Source organism: Temnothorax curvispinosus, unplaced genomic scaffold (genome assembly GCF_003070985.1).
Source record: "Temnothorax curvispinosus isolate PA1 unplaced genomic scaffold, ASM307098v1 QBEX01015130.1, whole genome shotgun sequence".
In the NCBI taxonomy this organism is placed as follows: Eukaryota; Metazoa; Arthropoda; class Insecta; order Hymenoptera; family Formicidae; genus Temnothorax; species Temnothorax curvispinosus.
Window position 1 is genome coordinate 65582 of NW_020224910.1, and position 23395 is coordinate 88976.

The 23395-nt window shown below is 35.1% G+C and overlaps 1 protein-coding gene across 1 annotated transcript; it reads left to right on the top strand.

The window, feature by feature from the left end:
• The first annotated feature begins 1789 nt into the window (after positions 1-1789).
• LOC112465349 (dynein heavy chain 5, axonemal-like) lies at positions 1790-22908 on the top strand. Its single transcript, XM_025032861.1, has 33 exons — positions 1790-1868; positions 1933-2087; positions 2164-2387; positions 2570-2847; positions 3055-3228; positions 3325-3554; positions 3751-3950; positions 4211-4434; positions 4541-4716; positions 4837-5019; positions 5145-5543; positions 6241-6488; positions 6812-7063; positions 7558-7721; positions 7811-8071; positions 8143-8371; positions 8954-9627; positions 9846-10651; positions 10825-11032; positions 11378-11764; positions 11870-12042; positions 12115-12481; positions 12726-12920; positions 13015-13153; positions 13246-13522; positions 13728-14169; positions 14730-16096; positions 16196-19773; positions 19876-20102; positions 20246-20557; positions 20660-21111; positions 21233-21527; positions 22394-22908. Exons 1-33 carry the CDS (start codon positions 1806-1808, stop codon positions 22778-22780), a joined length of 13746 nt encoding a protein of 4581 aa, XP_024888629.1. The 5' UTR covers positions 1790-1805; the 3' UTR covers positions 22781-22908.
• The last annotated feature ends 487 nt before the right edge of the window (positions 22909-23395 follow it).

Here is a 23395-nt window from a genome sequence, read left to right on the forward strand (position 1 = left end):
CGGATTAATAAAATGCAACGTGTCTGCACGTTGCACGCAAGCAACAAATTTTTACTTGGTGCAATTGCACGAGCAATTTTACATGAAGCAATTGCGTGTGTTAGTCAATTGAAATAATCTGTGTAATGTTCCATTTGTACTGAGCATAATACACCGCTCGCGATATATATGTATAGGTATACGTAATGTCATATTCAAATTGATACGAGCTAATTTATGTATATATGTAGTCACTACATTGTAGTGCGCGGCATATCTACATTTTGATTATCACGATCCGTCAATTAACGCATTTATTATTATTAATCTACAGAACATTTTTCTAGCATATTTACAAAATTTTAACATGCACATAAATAATTGTATATAAACATGTATCAATTACTTATGTATTTTTCTATCCTTCCTCGTGATTATTAAATGTAATATTCGAATCTTCTAAACATCACATTGAATCAATCAATTAAGGACAATTGGAGCATGAACATGATGAATACACTTATAATTTTCAAAATGATTACTACTATATATCCCTCAGATTGTATAATAACAAACTTAATGTAAACCCCACAGACCAATATCTATTTTTGGTTTCGCGTGTTTCAAAATACCTCCGAAATCGGTTCCGCGTGTTAGAATACTTATTGTCTTGCTCTATTATGTGTTATCTGTTATCCGTTATTTCGTAGACATTACAAGATGTTCAACTCTCTTACAATTTCAAATAAGCAATGCAATTTGAATACGTGTGCATAATGGTCTTACATCCATAGTAAATGCGGCGAACTTTCACCAATTCGCAAAAAAAAACATCTACGCTATAGCGATATTGACTACTAGAAGCAGACGAGTAGAATCGCGTGGAAATTCCCACACGACACGAACAATGCGTCGAAGGGCGGTGCCAGACACGAAACCGTGGCACTGTGAGCCATCCCCCTCGCACCACCTCATACGCTCGTAGAATTTCGTCGAGCTTGAGGGTAGCTTTCAGTGCAACTTGCACTTCACTGCTCAGTGAGCCTTCAACCACGTGTCATTTTCTACTCATTCTAGTCATGTTCGTACAAGGTCCGCAGATCATCAAAGATAGATCGAATAATTCCGAAGACGATAGTGATGAGGAAGGTCCTGAAGACGCTCTCCAGGTCAATCCTCCGCAACGAAATTGACTTGACAATTAAATAAAAAATTATTATAATTTATTGATATAGAACTATACCAATAGTTGAACGCAAAAAATATATAGATACTCCTAACAGGACATGTAGATTCTGAAAATGTTCGGAAAATATCGCAAAAAAAAAATATTTAAGGGATATTCTCAGTACATTTATGATATCATGTGCTGTTAGGAATATTTTATATATTTACATTTCATATATTTAAGTTTAATCGAATTTTTTCATTATTGTGATGTGTCATTTATATATAGTTATAAGTGTTGAGTTTTCATACATATTGAGTATAAAATTCGTAATCATCTAAAGATTAAATTTATATAAGAAACTAAACGTAATTAATAGTTGTTAAAAGCTCTTTTGTGTCATTAATTTATTATATAATTTTAAGTAATAATAATAAATTTTAATTTTTTGTAATTTGAAGAAATATCTTGTACATTGTGCTTACAGAAACGACGGGAAGAATGCGAGAGAAAAGCCAGGCGGGGAGAGATGGACCCCCGTTTGGAATTCGCTTTTCAACTCTTGATGGACGCGACGCAGTTATCGCGTCACGAAGTCATGGATCATGTTTTCGAAGATGACATGTTGGACGAAATCAACCAGTTGTTTGTACCGCACATGAGATCTACTCTCGTCTGGTACTATCAAGAGGTTGAAGAGCCAGAACCTCCGATTGATACGGTATAAAATTTCGACGATCGTTAGGCAAGTAAAGGCAGAGATAATCGCGAGAATTTCATTAAAGGTGCAGCCGAAAACTGTAACTTCTAGATCAGCCCCGAATGCGACAGCATCAAAGGTGAAGGAACAAAAGGAGTCAAAGGAGCCACCGAAAAAGAAGCTTTTTCTAACCGATGGCTGGCAAGTGCCTTGCACAGGCATCTGTATTTATATGTTCAGGTAATTTAACAGTGTAATAATGGAATAATACATAAAAATTTAATTTTCTTTTTATTTAAAATATATATCTATATAGAATCAGTGTGTCTAAACAATTACCAGAAGAAGGATTTCAAAAAGACCTTTACACGGGTGTAATAGATACGATGAAAATAGGAATAATAACTTCTGTTCAGCGAATTGTGGAGCAGGTGTTCATGGATGCGTTAGCGCATCCTGGTGCGGAAGGTGAAGACGATTGTTCGATGATTAAAAGTCTCCTGTTACCAGGCTTAAGATCTTTTTGCAGCGCTCTTAAAGGTACTTTTGCAAATTCATATTAAATAAAAAAATTTTATTTTTATACTCACACCAAAATAGCATTTACAATTGTTAAAAACTTATAAAAACAAATAATTATGATTAAAAATATTATAAAGACAGTAATTACTTTTTAAAGCTGATTGTGACCATTTGTTTAAATTTACATAATATTTATAAAGTTTGCGAAAAGGTAGCGCTCGATGGTGGCATATTCAGCGACGGCGAGCCAATGATGATGGAAGTGCACAATTTTGAAGAAGCAAAAGCTTTTATAGCGAAAGAGAATGCTGTGGAACGAATTGAGGAAAGGGTGAAACTCTGGATAAAAAAGCTCAAGGATTTTATGGCGGAAAGTAAACAAGTTAAAAGAGAGAATGATATCTCTGGACCGCAGCAAGAACTCGAGTATTGGAAACGGCGGGGTGCACAATTTAGTCAACTAGTCAACCGTTTACAGGTTCTGCTTTCTACCGTTCTTGTATATATAGATATATATAAATCTTTAATTTTGCGATTAAATTACACAATACTGCATTTCTTAGTTATTTTAAAAGGCATAATACACATATTAATTATTTTAATTCTGCACAAATTATATTATAAAAATCTATTAGAGATTTTTTTATAAATATAAAATCTGTTTTTAAACAAAAAAAAATAACAGGATCATGAAATCACTATGTCACTTCTATGTCTGCAAGTCGCGCGTTCAAAGTTAATTAAAGATTGGGTCGACGCAGAAGATGAAGTGACTTACTGTTACAATGAAGCGAAAGATAACGCAAAGTTCATCCAAGCATTAGAAAAATGTTGTCATTGTCTTTATCTCGATGATCCTGTAAGTTAATCTTTCTTGTAAGATAAAAACGTGATACATTGTATAATCCTTGAACCTTACATGATTTTGCATGCAATTAAATTTTGATTTCTGCAGGTGAAAATGCGGGATTCGCTTGTATCACTATTACAGACTGTCCGATTGATATATAGTGTCTCGAGGTATTATAATACTTCAGAAAGGACGAGTTCGCTAATGATTAAAATTACGAATCAAATGATTGTTGCCTGTCGAGATTACGTCACGAAAAGAGGTCGAGAAATTATTTGGGGTCAAGATCGAATAGCCGTTCGGTCGAGATTGAAACACTGTTTACGTCTAAACAAGTACTAATCATATTTTATACATTTTAAATAATCTTACAAAAGTAAATAAATTTGATTCTGTTATAACTTCAATCATTAAATTATGTTGTTAAAGACGTTCAAAGAATTAGAAAAAGTTCAGTTGAGAATATTCTAATACCAATTTCTAATTAAAGAGACGTAAGTAATAAATAACCAAAATTAATTTTTGTTCAAGAGCTTATAGAGAAACGTACAGACTAGTTCGATGTTCACCAGCAGTTACGGAACAAGAATTTTCCTTCTCGGAAACTCACGTTTTTGGCCGATTTGATGCTTTCTGTGCTAGAATCCGCAAGATTCTCACCATGTTTGATCTCATACAAGATTATCAAACTCTCTTTGAAAGACGAATGGAAGGATTGCTTCTCGGAGAAGGTATAGTATAATAACTTCAATATTTAAATTTTATTATGCAGAATACATATATGTGTTAAACATTTTAAATTTCTAAACTACCATAACAATAAGAACATTAAAAAATTAAATAAATTTTCTATTATGCAATAATTAATTCATCATAAATAAATAATTCACCATCTTGTTTTAATTTTGATCGAAACAATGCAAAAATGTTAATTAAAAGATATTTATTTTGATTGTATATTAAATAAATTACTATCTGTCAAATTGTATAGCATTAGATGAAGCCATGAAAACCTTCGAAGAAGCTAAGAAGATTGCGACTAGCAAATCTTACGATTATCTCGATCCAAGAAACACCGACTTCGATATCGATTATGACGACTTTATGGCAAAGACAAATACCTTGAAAGAGAACATCGGAGAGATTATTGAAAAAAATTACGCTGATGTATGGGAAACACCACAGGGTATACGATTTTTAACGCGATTCGAAAAGGTGATAAATATATTCAAATTTTTAATTTGCGTAGAATATTTTAAAATTAATTATTTTTCTCAGTATATACAAATATTTTTTTTCTAAATATTTGAAATATTATAAGGTCAGCGAAAAAATACCGCTTACAAAATTGGAGGAAAAATATAACGTTGTTGTGAAATACTGCGATAGAGAGATTGATCGAATTTTAAAACTATTCAAACGGCAAAGAGACGATCCTCCGTTGCCGAGACATATGCCACCTATAGCTGGACGATTGACTTGGGCAAATTCTCTAAAGTAAGCAATATAGTTATTTGTGTAATTACCTACAAATTAAAAAAGTATTAAAAATTATATAAATTATGAGATATAGTTTTAAAAACAATTTTTTAAAGAGCGGTATTGAAATTTTATTAGAGTACATCTGGATGAATTGACGGCATCCGTGTCAAATCATCCTGTGTTAAAAACATTACCATTGACTGCCGACTTGGTGAAAAGATATAATCACGCAATTGCTATTTTGAAACAATATCAAACCGATATTGCTGAGATTTGGACGCATCAAAATTCCTGGGTCATCGAGGATTGTTTAAAACGGTCAGTTCAATATAGTCAAGAATTAATCTTGCTTTCTTAAGATAACTTTTAAAAAACGTATATACATCACAAATATTTATATATTAAATAATAATAATTATAAAGAAGATAACTTTACATAACAGACCGCTGCTTATTGTCGACGAGAAATCGGCGAAAGTGAAAGTCAACCTGGAAAACCGAGTCGTTCTTTTATTTCGTGAAGCCGATTGTTTAGCAAAAATAAATTTGGAAATTCCAATTGTTGCGCTAACAATATTAGCGAAAAAAGATTATTTTACTCTGGTCACGGATTCTCTCCAGCTTATGATCGAAGAATTCGTTTGTACCGCAAAGCGTGTAAAATTGGAAGTGCGCCCATTATTGTTACCGCATTTAGTTTGCGTTGCATCTTTATTAGAACCCGGTTTAACGACCTTGACATGGACCAAGCCAGATTGGAAGGATTTTTGTCAGAATACGAAAGAGCAGATCAAAACTTTCGATATCCTTATCACAAGAGTTCACGACGTATATGATAATAGGTACGTAAAATATTAACTGTTAAAAATAAAGGTAAAAGGTTTAGATTAAGGGCGACCTCACCGATTTCAATGACCTTGATATATGTTGTCAAGAACATAATTCTGAGTAACTTTTTCTTATAACTTAATCGTCGCTCGTTGCTTATTTATTAAAAAATTATTAACAAAAAAAATTTGAAAAATATAGCAGGGCGGGAGAGGGACTCACGCATATACTTGGCAAGGCGACGCGAGGTCCATCCCACACAATGTGTCTAGTTTAATGGTAGTGGAGCCCCCCGCAAAGGGGCGGAACCTACTGCCTCCCGCATACACTTTCCACAAGAAACAAGGTTCCACATGGGTTTATATAACTTTCCACGCGTGAGTCCCTCTCCCGCCCTGCTATATTTTCCAAATTTTTTTTGTTAATAACTTTTTAATAAGCAACGAGCGACGATTAAGTTATAAGAAAAAGTTACTCAGAATTATGTCCTTGACAACATATATCAAGGTCTTTGAAATCGGTGAGGTCGCCCTTAATCTGAAGTTTTACTAAAATAAAATTAACTAGTCTTGTTCTAAAAACAAATTTTTTAGCAATGATAATCTTAATATTAGTACATTAATTGCTGAATAATTATTTCGTGGTTATATAAAAAACATATTTAGAAGCTTACGGAATTATGCAAGTTAATTTAATGATATGTGGTACTAGAATTTTGGAAGTATTGACCAGTATGCAGAAAGTAACTTTACATGCTCTGCCCGAGTCCGATCAACCGTGGACAATAGAGGAATTTGTAGAAAAGAACGAGGAAATATGTCGGATGGCAGCAGTAGATTTGCATCGTAAAAGCACAATGGTCGAGGAAGCGGTGGAGGAAGTATTGCAGCTTGTCAGAAAAGCTACAGATAGTTTCAAAAGTACCAATTCCAACCAATTTGATTTTCTTACTACTGAAGGTAATGCATATCAATTTTTAAAACCTTGCAATTGAAATATGAGCTTTTGTGCAGAAAATTGGATTATTTATTTTCTTTTGACATATCTATATAAATGCATATATTACAATAATACGTAATAAATAAAAAGTGTGTATCTTTACTTGTTGTAATATTCGTTTATATATACATATATTATTTGATAAGTATCATAATATCCTGCTAACAATGCTTAAAGACAATTTAACTGTAACATTTATTATAAAAATAATAAAAACATCTACAGCTTGTAGAAAATTTTTAAAATGCAATAAAATATAATCTTTATCTTATTAAAAATTAAGGGTTAGAAGGCGAGAAGGCAACAGAACAAACAGGTCAGCAAGATTGGTCTGCGGTATGGAATTGTTTCGATGACCCTCATCAATTACTAACGACACCCGGTACTTTACCCAAAACCATGCAAGATATGGTTCGAAACGCGGTATCCGAGATGAGACGGTATTATTCTAGAAAAGTCGTGGACGTGTTAATAAAGATCACCAAAGTATCTCTAGATGCGATTAGAAAACGATTTATTCGGGAACTTGATTCAGGTAATTCTTTAAATAGAACTTTTTCAAAATATTTATGCTAACAAACAAGACAAAGATTTAAGTTATTCTTATCTCAATGACAGAAAAAGTTTTTACTTAATATAAATATTAATATTAATTAAATTAACAATTTCTTTAAATACATTTTTTATGTTGTATTTAAAGTAAATTAGATCGTACAATTTAAATCAAAATTTTGTAAAATATTCGAAAATTGTAAAATTAATTTGACAGTTTTTTCGCGTTAAGACATTATTCTCTTATTTAACAAAAGATTATGCTTGTCTATATTTTTAGACTAAAATAATTAATCAAAGATTAAAATAATTAATATCCAAATTTTCAATAGAACACACGCATATAAATTATTACAAAAGATTCGAAGAAAGCTTAGTTTCTTTAGCGTCTTCTTTTTAAATTATTTATTATACTTATTTATTATACTTAGAGCTAAATCTCTTCGCAATTGTATTTAAAATTAATTGTATTTATAGAAGCAACTCCGAATCCAGTGTTTTTATTACACGCAACCCTGATGATTCCGGCAGTAACAGTCAAGCCAAGCCTGGATGACGTTCAAGAGGCATTGATATCAGTTGGAAAAATTATCACGGGTGTCGCGAAAGGAGTGGCGCAATGGAATTCCAGAGGTAGCAAGGTAAAAGGACTACATTGAAATTCTTAAACTTGGCGAACATGTTCAATACACATTATGTGATTTTTACGTTATTTTACGATCATTATTAGAGCATGTGGAAAAATCTCCCTTATCCATCCAAACGAAATCTGGCCGATGTCGTGTTGCGGGCGCAGAGTAATGTCACAAAGCAGAAGCAGGAAGAACCAGAAGATTTGAAAACCAGAAGACGAAGACTTTACAAAATTCTTTCTGAAGAGAGACCCGTATTTCCAGTCCAAGAGAGAAACTTCTACACGATGGTTATGGACAATAAGGAAATTATCAAACTTCTCAGCATGTTGAGCACTTGCACAATGGAATTGCGGCAAGTAAGTAATAATAATATCAGTTAGATGACATTCATTTATCGACAGAATCGGTTATTACGTTGGATTTACAGGATTTGACAGAATTTCTCGATCGTTGGAAGCCTTATAAGTTTCTGTGGAAAAACGAGCGCAATATGCGAGAATTACTACAAATCTCTTTGTCAGAATTTGAAACTACTCTCCGCAAACACAGCGAACTCGAAGATCGACTGGCAACCGAGCCAGATATGATCATATTCGGCACATCGATCGCTGTATCAACGGAAAAACTGAAGTATGGTGTCTATACGGAAATCAAAGGTACCACTAATATAATACTATTTGAATTACAAAAAGAATCAAGCTGGCATATGTTTCAAAACAAGTCAGAAATTCAGACTAATAAACGAGCAATACGAGAGATGTCAAATTTAAAACCAGTTTAATATCTCATAAATACGTAGAGACGTTTCAATCTCCACAGAATCTTCCTCGATCAATTCAGGTCCTTGTGTATTCATGAGATATATTAAACATGGTTTTAAATTTGACATCTCTCGTATTGCTCGTTTATTGGCTTTAAATTTCTTACTTATTTTGAATACTATTTGAATTTTACGATTATGTATTTATATGTTTTAAATTATGTATATAAATAATACGTTTAAAAAAGTGTTGTGTTCAAATTTAAAAATAAGTACTTCAGAAATAATTCAAGAAGTAAGAAATACAGAGTATAAAAATAATAAATATATATACATTCTTTTTAAATTTAAAACAATAAGTCAAGTCGTACAAAAATTACGAAAATTTCCTCAAAAGTTTCAGGCAATAATAGAGTTGTCTGTTTTCTACTTTCAATGCGCGTCAACAATGGATTATTTCATTTAACAATTCCTGCAGGTTGCACACATAAAATTGGTCAAGCAATGAAAAAGAAGTATCGTCGCGAAATGGAATATGTTTATGCGCTAATAAACGAAATGGATCGTAAATTAGACCATCAAATTCGCGATCTGGATGACGTACGTCTCATTATGGACACTCTGAAGAAAATTCGCGAGCAGGAGGTCGACATGGAGCTCAAGATTGATCCTATCGAAGAGGCTTTCAACATAGTCACGAGATACGAGGTGCCTGTGGACCAGGAATGCTTGGAGCAGGTTGATAATTTGCGAGACACCTGGCAGAATCTGTTGGCACGAGCGCAAGAGAATCACGTGTTGCTACTGAATTTGCAACCGCAATTCGAGAACGATCTAAGGAACAATCTCGAGAAATTCCGTGCCGATAACGAAATGTACTGCGAAGAATACAGATCATCCGGACCGATGCAGCCAGGCTTGAGTCCCCGTGACGCTTCGGACAGGCAAATACTGTTTCAGAATAGATTTGACGGAATGTGGCGCAAGTTGCAGACCTACCAAAGCGGCGAGGAGCTTTTCGGTTTGCCTATCACAGATTACCCAGAGCTGTCGCAAATCAGAAAGGAATTGAATTTATTGCAGAAGTTGTATAAACTTTACAACGACGTCATCGACAGAGTCAGCAGCTATTATGATATTCCATGGGGCGAGGTAAGAAATCGTGTTATCACTGTTTTTCATATACATGGAACCTTTATAATATACACATTCTACAGATTTTTCTTTTAATGTATAAGTTAAATAATATTATTTATCAATTTTAATTTATTAATCCATTATTAATTTATTAATGACAAAGTTTAAAAAATCTTTGTGACCTAGGCTTCTTTATCATATACATAAAAACACTGATTGTTATAATTATTTAGGTTAATATCGAAGAAATAAACAATGAGCTAATGGAGTTTCAAAATCGCTGTCGCAAATTGCCAAAAGGGTTGAAGGAATGGCCGGCGTTCTTTGCACTTAAGAAGACAATCGACGACTTTAACGATATGTGTCCTCTTCTCGAGCTGATGGCCAACAAGGCAATGAAACCGCGCCACTGGCAGAGAATCGTAGAAGTCACGGGATATTCGTTCGATCTTGAGAGCGAGGGTTTCTGTCTTAAAAACATCCTTGAAGCACCGCTTCTGAAAAACAAAGAGGACATCGAAGACATTTGTATATCGGCTATGAAGGAGAAAGATATCGAAGCTAAATTAAGGACAGTGGTAAACGAATGGTCATCTCACGAGTTGACTTTCATGACGTTTAACAACAGGGGAGAATTGTTGCTCAGAGGAGATACAACAGCGGAAACTATCAGTCAGTTGGAAGACAGCTTGATGGTTCTCGGCTCACTCATGTCAAATCGCTACAATGCGCCTTTCAGAAAACAAATACAACAGTGGCTTACTGATTTATCTAATACGAACGAGATCCTCGAGAGATGGTTGCTCGTGCAAAACATGTGGGTCTATCTCGAGGCGGTGTTTGTGGGCGGCGATATTGCGAAACAACTGCCAAAGGAGGCTAAAAGATTCAGCAAGATCGACAAAAGTTGGCAGAAGATCATGCAACGTGCTCACGAAACACCAGGAGTTGTACCTTGTTGCGTGGGCGATGACTTGTTGAAACAGCTTCTGCCACACTTGCAGGAGCAATTGGAGCTATGTCAAAAATCTCTGAGTGGGTAAGTAGGTATACCACGAATAGACATAATCGTCTTTCCTTCTTAGTAAATTTAAAAGAGATCTTTTGATTGCAACTTTTAGTTTAATAACAGCAAATTTTAATGTATAAATTGAAAATATCTTTTATTAATATCTATTATAAATATAAAGATTATTCTTTTTAATGTTGTAGATATTTGGAGAAGAAGCGCATGATGTTTCCGAGGTTCTTTTTTGTTTCTGATCCCGCACTTTTGGAAATACTTGGCCAAGCGTCCGATTCTCATACCATACAAAATCACTTACTCTCTATTTTCGATAACACACGCTACGTGAAATTTCATGATATCGAATACAATAAAATGACAGCCATCGTTTCATCAGAAGGTGAAACTATACAGGTGAATATATGTATTTAATCAAAATAATAATCATACAATACTTGTACATTATTATTTCATCTAGCCGTTTTTATATATTGCATATATAAATGTTCAAATTCCTAAATATAAAAACTTTAAAAGTATATTAGACCCTAAATCTAAGAAGATTATTGAAATTTATTTTAAAAACAACATATTTAGCAAATAATATTCGCTAAGTGGAAAATTTTTTATATTTTTAATTTGGCATTATAGTACAGTAATTTTTAATTTTTCTCAAATTTGTGTAATATATTTGTTTAATGTAAATATAAGTTTTAGAAATATGAAACTATATAAATTTGTTTACAATTTTCTATGAAGCTGGAGAGAGCAGTAAGAGCAGAGGGTTCCGTGGAAACGTGGTTGATGCAATTATTACAAACATCGCAACTCTCTTTGCATTCTATCATCCGACAATGCTACACCACGATCAATGACGCAAATTTCAATTTTTTGACTTTTCTCGACAAAATGCCTGCTCAAATAGGTTTGTTAGGCATTCAAATGATTTGGACGCGAGATGGCGAATTGGCCTTGGCTCAAGCTCGCGCCGATAAAAAAATTATGATCGAAACGAACAATAAATTCCTTGATCTTTTAAATACTTTAATCGATCAAACCACGAGAGATCTTACTAAAATAGAACGGATTAAGTTTGAAACATTGATTACTATACATGTGCATCAACGTGATATTTTCGACATTTTGGTATGTCGCTAAATCAAATTTTTACTGTACATATACAACGTCAAAAACATGAATAATCGCTGACTAGAATGCAAAAATTAATAATCACATATTCCGTTTATTTAGTGTCGTCTGAATGTACGATCCGTGAATGATTTTGAATGGTTGAAACAGTGCAGGTTTTATTTTAAAGAAGATCTAGACAAGACTTCTATATGCATCACGGATGTTCTATTTACCTACCAAAATGAATACTTAGGATGTACTGAGCGACTGGTTATTACGCCATTAACCGATAGGTAAATGCAATCGTAAATAATATTATTTTATCATACGACATCGTATGCGTTATTTTAGTTTTTGTATTTTAGATGTTACATAACATTAGCGCAAGCTCTATCAATGTCAATGGGAGGGTCTCCTTGCGGTCCGGCAGGAACCGGAAAAACCGAAACTGTAAAAGACATGGGGAAGACCTTAGCAAAGTACGTCGTAGTCTTCAATTGCTCCGATCAAATGGATTATCGAGGATTAGGCCGCATCTACAAAGGATTGGCACAAAGCGGCTCGTGGGGTTGTTTTGATGAATTCAATAGAATCGAATTGCCAGTTCTATCCGTTGCCGCGCAGCAAGTTGCCGTAGTGCTTGCAGCAAAAAAGGAAAAGAAGAAGCAGTTTGTCTTCACGGATGGGGATCAAGTCGATATGTGCCCAGAGCTTGGAATATTCATTACTATGGTAATATTATCATGTAACAAACTTTTCTAAATTAAAGAAGTTATATCCATATACAGGTTTTTTCTAAATTAAAAAAAATTGCCAAAATTAATGCATATAAAAGACATGGCGCATAATTCTTATGGCACATCATTCTTCAATACTTGCATGACTTTCTTATCTATTTTTTTATAATAACGTCACAAATTACTTACAATTAATAAAACAATTAACACATATAAAAAGATTCCAATGCTAATTGTAGAATCCTGGGTATGCGGGACGAAAAGAATTGCCGGAGAACTTGAAGATACAGTTTCGCACAGTAGCTATGATGGTGCCTGATCGTCAGATTATCATACGTGTAAAATTAGCTAGTTGTGGATTTCTAGAGAACATTACTCTTGCTCGTAAATTTTATACTCTTTATAAATTGTGTGAAGAGCAGTTGACCAAACAGGTAACATTATTATGTACATTAGATGAGAGAGAGAGAGAGAAACATTAAAAAGAAGAATAATTTGTCGTGATATTTTACAATGTATTGGTCTTAGGTACACTACGATTTCGGCCTGCGAAATATATTGTCCGTATTAAGGACCTTAGGAGCGTCCAAGAGAGTCAATTCCAAGGACACGGAAAGCACGATCGTCATGCGCGTTCTAAGAGACATGAATCTGTCGAAACTCATAGGTTCTTATACTAATTAAATAATCAATTTTGAAAAACGCACAAACTGGTTAGCTACACAGATATGCTGAAACATGTGACGTACTTTTCTGTAGATGAGGACGAACCACTCTTTATATCTCTCGTAGCTGATTTGTTTCCCAACCAAGTCCTAGAGAAAACATCGTATCCTGAATTGGAAGCAGCTATTAATGAACAAGTGGAGCAGGCTGGACTGGTTTATCATTCGCCGTGGGTGCTTAAATTAATACAGCTATATGAAACGCAAAGAGTGAGGCATGGCATCATGACGCTAGGTCCGACCGGCGCTGGCAAAACTACTTGTATACATATTTTGATGAAAGCGTTGACGCAATGTGGCGATTCACATAGGTAATATAATATGTAATATAATATATATAAGTAATATATATAATATGTATAAATGTAACATTTATTTATATATTGCATAAAATATTTTGGATTTATTGCAACTTTTCTTGTCAATCAATTAATAAACAATTTGTATAAGATGCAATGATAATTTTTACCGAATTTATGAATATATATATTCAAGTAGCGTAATTTAATTTGACAGGGAAATGAGAATGAATCCTAAAAGTATAACAGCCGCTCAAATGTTCGGCCGGTTAGATGTTGCCACAAATGATTGGACAGATGGAATTTTCTCAGCTTTATGGCGTAAAACGTTGAAGTTAAAGAAAGGCGAACACGTATGGCTAGTGCTCGATGGTCCCGTTGACAGCATTTGGATAGAAAATTTAAATTCTGTATTGGATGATAATAAAACTTTGACTCTGGCTAATGGCGATAGATTGTCAATGGCGCCAACGTGTAAAATTATTTTCGAGCCGCACAATATTGATAATGCAAGTCCTGCGACTGTTTCGCGAAACGGAATGGTATACATGAGCTCCTCAGGATTAGACTGGAATCCAGTTGTTACCGCTTGGGTGAAATCACGATCGTCATTGCAGCAAGAAGTTCTCGAGCAATTATTTACAGATTCTTTCGCACAGGTAAATTATTGATAGCAAACAATTCTATATCTTCTGAGAATTTATTTTCAATATCATATATTTTTATTTTAATTTAATGTTATATAGGGGGAGTCCGGGAGACTTGACCATAGAGGAGAGTTGAACCACTTCAAATATCTCGTTCAAATTTTGAACAAAGAGCTCAATCCGAGCACGTTAAAACACGTTTGTCTCAATCACAGTCGAAACGCACTACCAAGCGTCATATTGTCACGTGCTCGGATTGAGCTCTTTGTTCAAAATTTGAACGAGATATTTGAAGTGGTTCAACTCTCCTCTATGGTCAAGTCTCCCGGACTCCCCCTATTATAAAATTAATTCTTTCCTTAATTAATAAAAAACAATATCGCATTGTTCACTATTATTAAACAGAAATTGTAAATATGAGGAAGATTAGATCAATTTTTATTTTTAATTATAAGCATACATTAAAATAAATATTTTAAATTCAGGTAAAAAATACCATATTATTAATTTTGACATAAAAATACGATATTGAAATACATATATAAAATATAATTAAATTTTTCATTTATTAGATATATTCATGGAGCACTCAAACGTTGGTACTCGCTATCGATGTCTTACAATGTAACATAGTAAGACAAATGCTTTGCCTGCTGGAAGGTCTGATACCTCCCGAAATATCATTGGAAGAAACCGAAGATGAAGATATGGAAAAAGACAAACCCATTCCCATAACGGCGGAATATCTAACACGTCTCTACGTGTTCGCGTTGGTGTGGGGCATAGGAGCATTGCTAGAGACTGCCGACAGACAAAAGTACGACAAGTACCTTCGAGAAAACTTCGATACCTTGGACCTTCCAACTTCCGACAGGTATTTGGACGCTACAGTATTTGATTTTTTCGTCACCGATAAAGGTATATGGGATACGTGGACAAGTATGGTAACCAATTATGATAATAATTACTATCCTGAATACTCGACGCCTGACTACAGTAATGTTTTGGTGCCTATACCGGACAATGTAAGGATTCAACATTTAATCGATTTGATTGGCCGTCAGGATAAAGCTGTATTGCTAATAGGCGAGCAAGGATCTGCGAAAACTGTCATGATGAAATCATATATGAAAAAATCAAATCCAGATACAACTTTGAGTCGCTCTTTCAACTTTAGCTCTGCGACCAGTCCGTATCAATTCCAAAAAACCATTGAGAGTTACGTGGAAAAGCGGTTAGGAAGTACATTTGGACCGCCAGGCGGTAAAAAGATGTTAATCTTTATCGATGACGTAAATTTGCCGCAAATTAATGAATGGGGTGATCAGGTAACCAACGAGATAGTCCGACAGACTATGGACATGAAGGGATTTTATTCCCTGGAGAAACCCGGTGACTTCACCGCCATTGTGGATGTAACTTTCCTAGCAGCCATGTGCCAGCCCGGAGGCGGGAGAAACGATATTCCTTCGAGACTCAAGAGACAATTTTGTATTTTTAATTGTACCTTACCTGACAACGCGTCAATCGATCGAATCTTTAGCGTTTTAGGTGAAGGCCATTACAACATTAAGAGAGGATTCTCGCAAGAAGTCCGTCAGCTCGTTAAGAAAATGATTCCTTTGACTAGAATACTGTGGGAAAGAACACGGGCAAAGCTGTTGCCAACGCCTGCAAAGTTTCATTATGTATTTAGCCTCCGAGATCTCTCGAGAATTTGGCAAGGTATGGTCGGTACGTTGTCGACAGTCATCGACAAAGAAAGCGTACTGATGCTGCTCTGGAAGCACGAGTGTACACGAGTGTTCAGCGACAGGCTAACGATACAAAGCGACAAAGATTGGTTTGATGAAGGACTAATTAGCACCGTAGCTGATATTTTAGGAGAAAAATACGTAAACATGCTGGACCAAGATCCTACATTCGTCGATTTCATGAGGTACGTAGTAATGGTAACTATGATCAATGAAATTATCAGCACCCATATTGTAATTTAAAAAACGTTCCGTAATATTAACAAGATTGTTTTTAATGACAGAGATGCTCCAGAACCAACCGGTGAAGAAGGTGAAGACGCAGACGTAGAACTTCCCAAAGTATACGAACCTGTTTACGATCCTCAAGTGTTAAGAGAGAGATTAGACATGTTTCTGGCGCAGTTCAACGAAATGCAGAGAGGTGCTGGAATGGATTTAGTATTTTTCCCTGACGCTATGCTGCACTTGGTGAAAATATCTCGAGTCATTAGACATCCGAAAGGCAATGTGATGCTAGTAGGTGTCGGCGGTTCTGGCAAACAGAGTCTTACAAAGTTATCCTCTTTTATTGCTGGATACAAAACGTTTCAAATCACCTTGACTAGGTCTTACAACGTAGCCAATTTCTTGGAAGACCTAAGATTTCTATATCGCACTTGCGGCGCTCAGGGCAAAGGCACAACGTTTATTTTTACCGATCTCGACATCAAAGAGGAGGGCTTCCTCGAATATCTAAACAATATCCTGAGTTCTGGAGTTATCAGCAACTTATTTACTCGTGACGAGCAAGCGGAAATTATCTCAGAGTTAACACCTATTTTGAGACGGGAAAATCCTAAAAGAACTCTTAATAATGAACTGGTGATGGATTTCTTTTTGCAAAGAACTTGTCAAAATTTACATGTCGTTTTCTGCTTCTCTCCCGTGGGTGAAAAATTCCGGAATCGCGCCCAGCGTTTCCCGGCACTCATTTCAGGTTGCACTATAGACTGGTTCCAACCTTGGCCTAAAGATGCTCTGGTTTTGGTTGCCCATCATTTTCTTCATGATTTTGAAATCGCTTGCACTAGCGACGTAAAAGCTGAACTAGTGAATGCATTAGGATCTATACAAGACATCGTTTCGGAAACGTCGGTCGAATATTTCCAAAGATTTCGACGCGCCACTCACGTGACTCCAAAGTCTTATTTAAATTTCATCGGTGGATACAAAAACATCTATCGATCTAAGCAACATGAACTTGGTGAAGGAGCTAAAAGAATGGATACAGGTTTAGCGAAACTCGAAGAAGCATCAATATCAGTTGAGATTCTAAAGAGAGATTTAGCCGTAATGGAACAGGAACTAGTACAAGCTTCTGAGAAAGCCGAGACGGTGCTTTTAGAAGTAACAGAGAGAGCTATGCAAGCTGAAGCTTTTAAGAATCAAGTGCAAAGAGTGAAGGAAAAAGCGGAGCAATTGGTAGCTTATATAGCTGATGAAAAAGCGCTGGCCGAACAAAAGCTAGAAGCAGCGAAACCAGCGTTAGAAGAGGCGGAAGCTGCTCTGAACACCATCAAACCTGCTCACATAGCAACAGTGAGAAAGTTAGGTAGACCACCTCATCTTATAATGAGAATTATGGATTGCGTACTGATCTTGTTCCAACGTAAAATCGGATCCGTTGTACCTGACACGGCTGCGCCGTGCCCTAAACCTTCGTGGGCAGAATCCTTGAAACTCATGGCCAGTACGACGTTTTTATTACAACTGCAAAATTATCCAAAAGACATAATCAATAACGAGATGGTTGAGCTACTGCAACCGTACTTCAAAATGGAAGATTATAACATGGAAACAGCCAGGCGTGTATGCGGCGACGTTGCTGGTTTGTTATCGTGGACCAAGGCTATGGCATTCTTCCATTCTGTCAACAAAGAAGTTCTTCCTTTAAAAGCTAACTTAGCATTGCAAGAAGCACGATTGAAGCTCGCAATGGAGGATCTGGCAAGCGCTGAGCGGGAATTGTCCGAGAGAGAAATGGCTTTGCAGACAGTCAAAGAGCAATACGATACCGCGGTAGCGGAGAAGCAAAGGTTGACGGAAGCGGCAAACGTGTGCCTGAGAAAAATGACAGCTGCGACTGCTTTGATAAATGGATTAGGTGGCGAAAAGATTCGTTGGACCGAGCAAAGTGGAGAATTTAAAATTCAACTGGGACGATTGGTCGGAGATGTTTTGTTGGCAACTGGATTTTTGTCGTATTGTGGACCTTATAATCAACAGTATCGTGCCAGCTTGGTGACTGCATGGATGAATATACTGACCACCAAATCTATACCTTTCACTAAGAATTTGAATATAACGAATATGCTCGTCGACACAGCAACAACGTCGGAATGGACTCTTCAAGGATTGCCGAACGACGAATTGTCCGTCCAAAATGCACTTATTGTCACGAAATCTTCGTCTTATCCGCTTCTTGTGGATCCTCAGAATCAAGGAAAGATGTGGATCAAGAATAAGGAGAGCACAAACGAGTTGCAAATTACTTCACTAAATCATAAGTATTTCCGAACTCATCTTGAAGACAGTCTTTCGTTGGGTAGACCACTGCTGATCGAAGACGTTGCAGAAGAACTCGATCCAGTACTCGATAATGTACTTGAAAAGAACTTCATTAAATCAGGATCTATTGAGAAGGTCATCGTTGGGGATAAAGAATGCGATGTAATGCCAGGATTTATGTTATATATCACCACCAAACTACCAAATCCAGCATACAGCCCAGAAATATCCGCGAAGACATCGATTATTGACTTTACCGTGACAATGCTGGGTTTAGAAGATCAGTTGTTAGGTCGAGTAATACTTATGGAGAAGGCCGATTTAGAAGCGGAAAGAGTCGCTCTATTCGAATCAGTCATGACCAATCAACGTTCCATGAAGGAACTTGAAAGTACGCTATTACACAGACTTACATCTTCGGAAGGTTCTTTGGTGGACGACGAGGCGTTAATAACTGTTCTTCGAGAAACTAAAACTACGGCCGAATCGGTGAATGAAAAACTGCAAGTGTCCGCTCTTACTGAGAAAAAAATCACCTTGGCGCGCGAAGAGTTCCGCGCGGTTGCGTCAAGAGGATCTATTTTATATTTCTTGATAGTCGAAATGAGCAATGTCAATGTAATGTATCAAAATTCATTGAGACAATTCTTGACAATCTTTGATAATTCAATTACGAAATCTACGAAGAGTCCAGTAACTTCGGAGCGAATAAACATTATCCTACGCCATCTCACGTATGAAGTTTGGGCGTTTACTCTGAGAAGTCTCTACGAAAGGCATAAATCTTTATTTACATTGATGCTAGGTATGAAGATAGATTGTCATAGAAACGCCATTTCCCATGCAGAATTCAATGCCTTCATAAAAGGTGGGGCATCCTTGGATCTTAATGCAGTAACACCAAAACCGTTCAGATGGATACTCGATATAACGTGGCTAAATTTAGTCGAGATAAGTAAACTGAAAGTATTCTCGGATATACTGACAAAAATTGAATTCAGTGAGAAGGAATGGAGAGTATGGTACGAAAAAGAGAAGCCGGAGGAGGAAGATTTGCCTTGCGGCTATCAAAAAAGTCTTGATGTATTCCGGAAATTATTGCTCATCAGATCGTGGAGTCCCGACAGAACTTTGTCCCAGGCGAGAAAGTATATCACTGAATCGTTGGGTAAAGAATACGGGGAGGCCAAAATATTAGATTTAGAAGCAACGTGGTTGGAGTCTGAAACTAGGACGCCACTGATATGCTTATTATCTATAGGATCTGATCCAAGTCCTCAAATTACAGTGCTAGCTAAACAAAAAACGATTCGTAAGTCAGCATTTTTAGTAATTTTCTTTACACAGTTAAAGGAAACTTAATTTTTTTCACAATAATGAAATGTATGTCGTAACAATATTTTAAATATTATAGCATTAAATTCAGTATCTATGGGGCAAGGCCAAGAGCTTCATGCTCGAAGAATGATTAGCGAAGCTATGAGTACAGGCGGCTGGGTGCTGTTACAAAATATTCATTTATCTTTGCCTTTCTGTACGGAAATAATGGATGCTCTGGTTGAAACAGAAACTGTTCATGAAGTGTTCAGATTATGGATGACAACTGAAGTACACCCTCAATTTCCCATCGGTTTACTACAGGTTGAATTTATATTTCATAATTTTTAACGTATTTAATTCTTAACCCACGTAAACATCGACTGTCGTATTAAAAATGGAAAAAGAACAAATTTGCGAAACAAATTTGAAGAAATATAGCAAATACAGGAAGTAATATATTTCAGATAGCAATCAAATTCACGAATGAACCACCTCAAGGCATAAGAGCTAGTTTAAAGAGAACGTATCAAGCGGTAACTCAGGATGCATTGGATTACAGTACTCAATCGCAGTGGCCACCTTTGTTATATGCTGTTGCATTTTTACACACTGTAGTACAAGAGAGAAGAAAATTTGGACCGCTCGGTTGGAATATACCTTACGAATTTAATCAAGCAGATTTTGCAGCATCGGTTCAATTCATACAGAATCACTTGGATGATATGGATCCTAAAAAGGGTGTTTCTTGGCCGACAATATGTTATATGCTTGGAGAGGTTTAAATCTATTTTTTTAATTTTCATTAAATAAGTAAAGTGACATACTTTTTATATTTCATTCATATTTTTTACATTTATTTATAATATGTTTACGCTTAGGTTCAATATGGCGGTAGAGTTACGGATGATTTTGACAAGCGTTTATTAACTACTTTCACGCATGTCTGGTTTTGTGACGTATTGTTACGACCCGGCTTTGAATTTTATCGGGGATATAGAGTGCCCCAGACGAGAAATCTTCAGGGATATCTGGATTACATCGATAGTTTACCTGCTACCGACACACCGGAAGTCTTCGGGCTACATCCTAACGCCGACATTACCTATCAAATCAATACAGCGAAAGGAATACTCGATACAATTCTTAATGTACAGCCAAAAGAGGGTGGTGCACAGGGAGGTGAAACTCGAGAGAACGTCGTGTATAAATTAGCCAACGATATGCTATCTAAATTACCCAAGCAGTACAATTCTTTTGAAGTGAAAGAAGCACTTCAAAGAATGGGTCCATTGTTGCCGATGAACATTTTTCTAAGACAAGAAATAGATCGGTAAGTATTCCTTCTCATCTATTATACATAAAATGAGTTTAAATATGATGCCTATAAAATACCAGTAATAAAAAAAATTAATTCTCTTTTTAATCTTCGTTAACGACGATTTTTTTTGTAGAATTTCGCGAGTCATCAAGGAAGTACAAAGTACTTTAACAGATTTGAAGCTAGCTATCGAAGGTACTATAATAATGAGTCAAGGTTTGCGGAAATCATTGGATGCGATGTATGATGCACGCATACCGGACAAGTGGTTGAAAATATCTTGGGAATCGGCAACCTTAGGTTTCTGGTATACGGAACTTTTAGAGAGAGATCATCAGTTCAGACAATGGTGCATTCATGGCCGTCCAAGAGTATTTTGGATGACTGGATTTTTTAATCCACAAGGATTCTTAACGGCAATGAGGCAGGTAAGCGTTAAAGAATTGTGCAGTTAATATAGAAATAAATAAATCAATTAATATTATTAACGAGAGATATCTACATAGAATATATTTAATATGTTATCTAATAGATATTTAATTTAATAATTAATAAGAGTTCAAGAGAAAACAAATATAGTTACAAGTAAAGTCAGTAAATTCTAAGTCAGAAGTTTTGTAGTTATATATTTTCCAGTAAGCAAACTACTAGCAGTATTCGTCAGAAATTGCTAGCAAATTAGTATCAACTGTGTCCACATTGAGCTCGTGTTTTGTTAGCAAAACCTTTTGATATAACAAGACAGAAGATTGGTTGCAGAATTGAACGCAGCCTCTGCTTTTTATTTCTGAACACCAATCTACATTAACCTGTGTAGCTATAGTGTAGTGTATGTTAAAGTCTACTTGATTTCTGCCGTTAATCTATCATCATATTTTGTTGATAAACTTTTCTATATATTTATAATTTTTATAATTTTATTTATAATTTAAAATTTTTCTGCTAGCCTTCTATCAAAAGTATCGTACCAGATTCTGTATCAAATTTGTAGTTTTTGTTGTTTTATCGGCCTTCTGCCGACAAAATTTGTAACATACTTTGCAGAATCTGTTCTCGACAGAATTGACTGTAAATATACAACACATAATGACTCATAGACTTTCAGACTTACACTTATAGACTTACAATATTTTTTAACAAAATTAGATTTATTTGCCTACTGCTAAATATAAAACGTATATAATATTTTATATTAGATATAATATGTCGAGTTCTAGAAAATATAAAATTTGCAAAAGTTTAACCACGTTACAATAACTAACTTTGTCTTTTAATGCTTATACATGAATTTTAGGAAGTGACCAGAGCGCATAAGGGTTGGGCTTTAGATTCTGTAGTTTTGCAAAACGTAATTACACGCTACAATAAAGAAGACATTAAAAGTCAGCCTCAGGAAGGAGTTTACGTCCACGGTTTGTTTCTGGAAGGTGCATCACTTGATCGAAAAGCCGGTAAACTTGTCGAGAGTAGGCCGAAAGTTCTTTATGAACAAATGCCGGTTATTTATATTTTCGCAATTAACACAACCGCCGGTAAAGATCCAAAATTATATGAGTGCCCTATATATAGAAAACCTCAAAGAACAGACGCGAAATATGTAGGTTCTATTGATTTTGAAACGGATTACAATCCCCGGCATTGGACACTTAGAGGTGTAGCCTTGTTATGTGATATTAAATAAAGAATTAGATAAAGTACAAAATAAAATTGAAGAAGCAATTTAAATAACTTAAAATTATATTCGAATTATGTCTTGTACCTAAATTTGTTGTATTATTTTTTTCCCGCATTGAGGTATTAAGCAATAAAAGATGTGAGATGTAATTAAATGTTTAAAACGTTTATATTATATGACGAATACAAATTATCATATTTCTTTTAATAATCATGAAACATACAAAAATATTGATTGCTTAATAAAATAAATCACAATATATCGGAACGCTTATTACGTATCCCTACACAATTATAGTTATAAAGAGTACAACTACAAAAAATAAAAGACACATTAACCCTAATTATTGATATTTCTTGTTATATCACTAACGGTATGTAAATCGATAACAAAAAATAACAGTCTTCTGAATGATTAAATTTTATAATTATAGTGCTATAAAAATGTACTTAATAAAAACAAAAATGATATTTTCTACTTTCCATATATTTAAAAAATATATAAAATAAAATAAAAATTATTGTCCAGTTTTGCATAGCTTAATCTTAGAAATAAAGAACTTTTTAAATCGAATCAAATCAAAACTTTTTAAAACCTTCTCAAAATGCATTTTATTGGAAA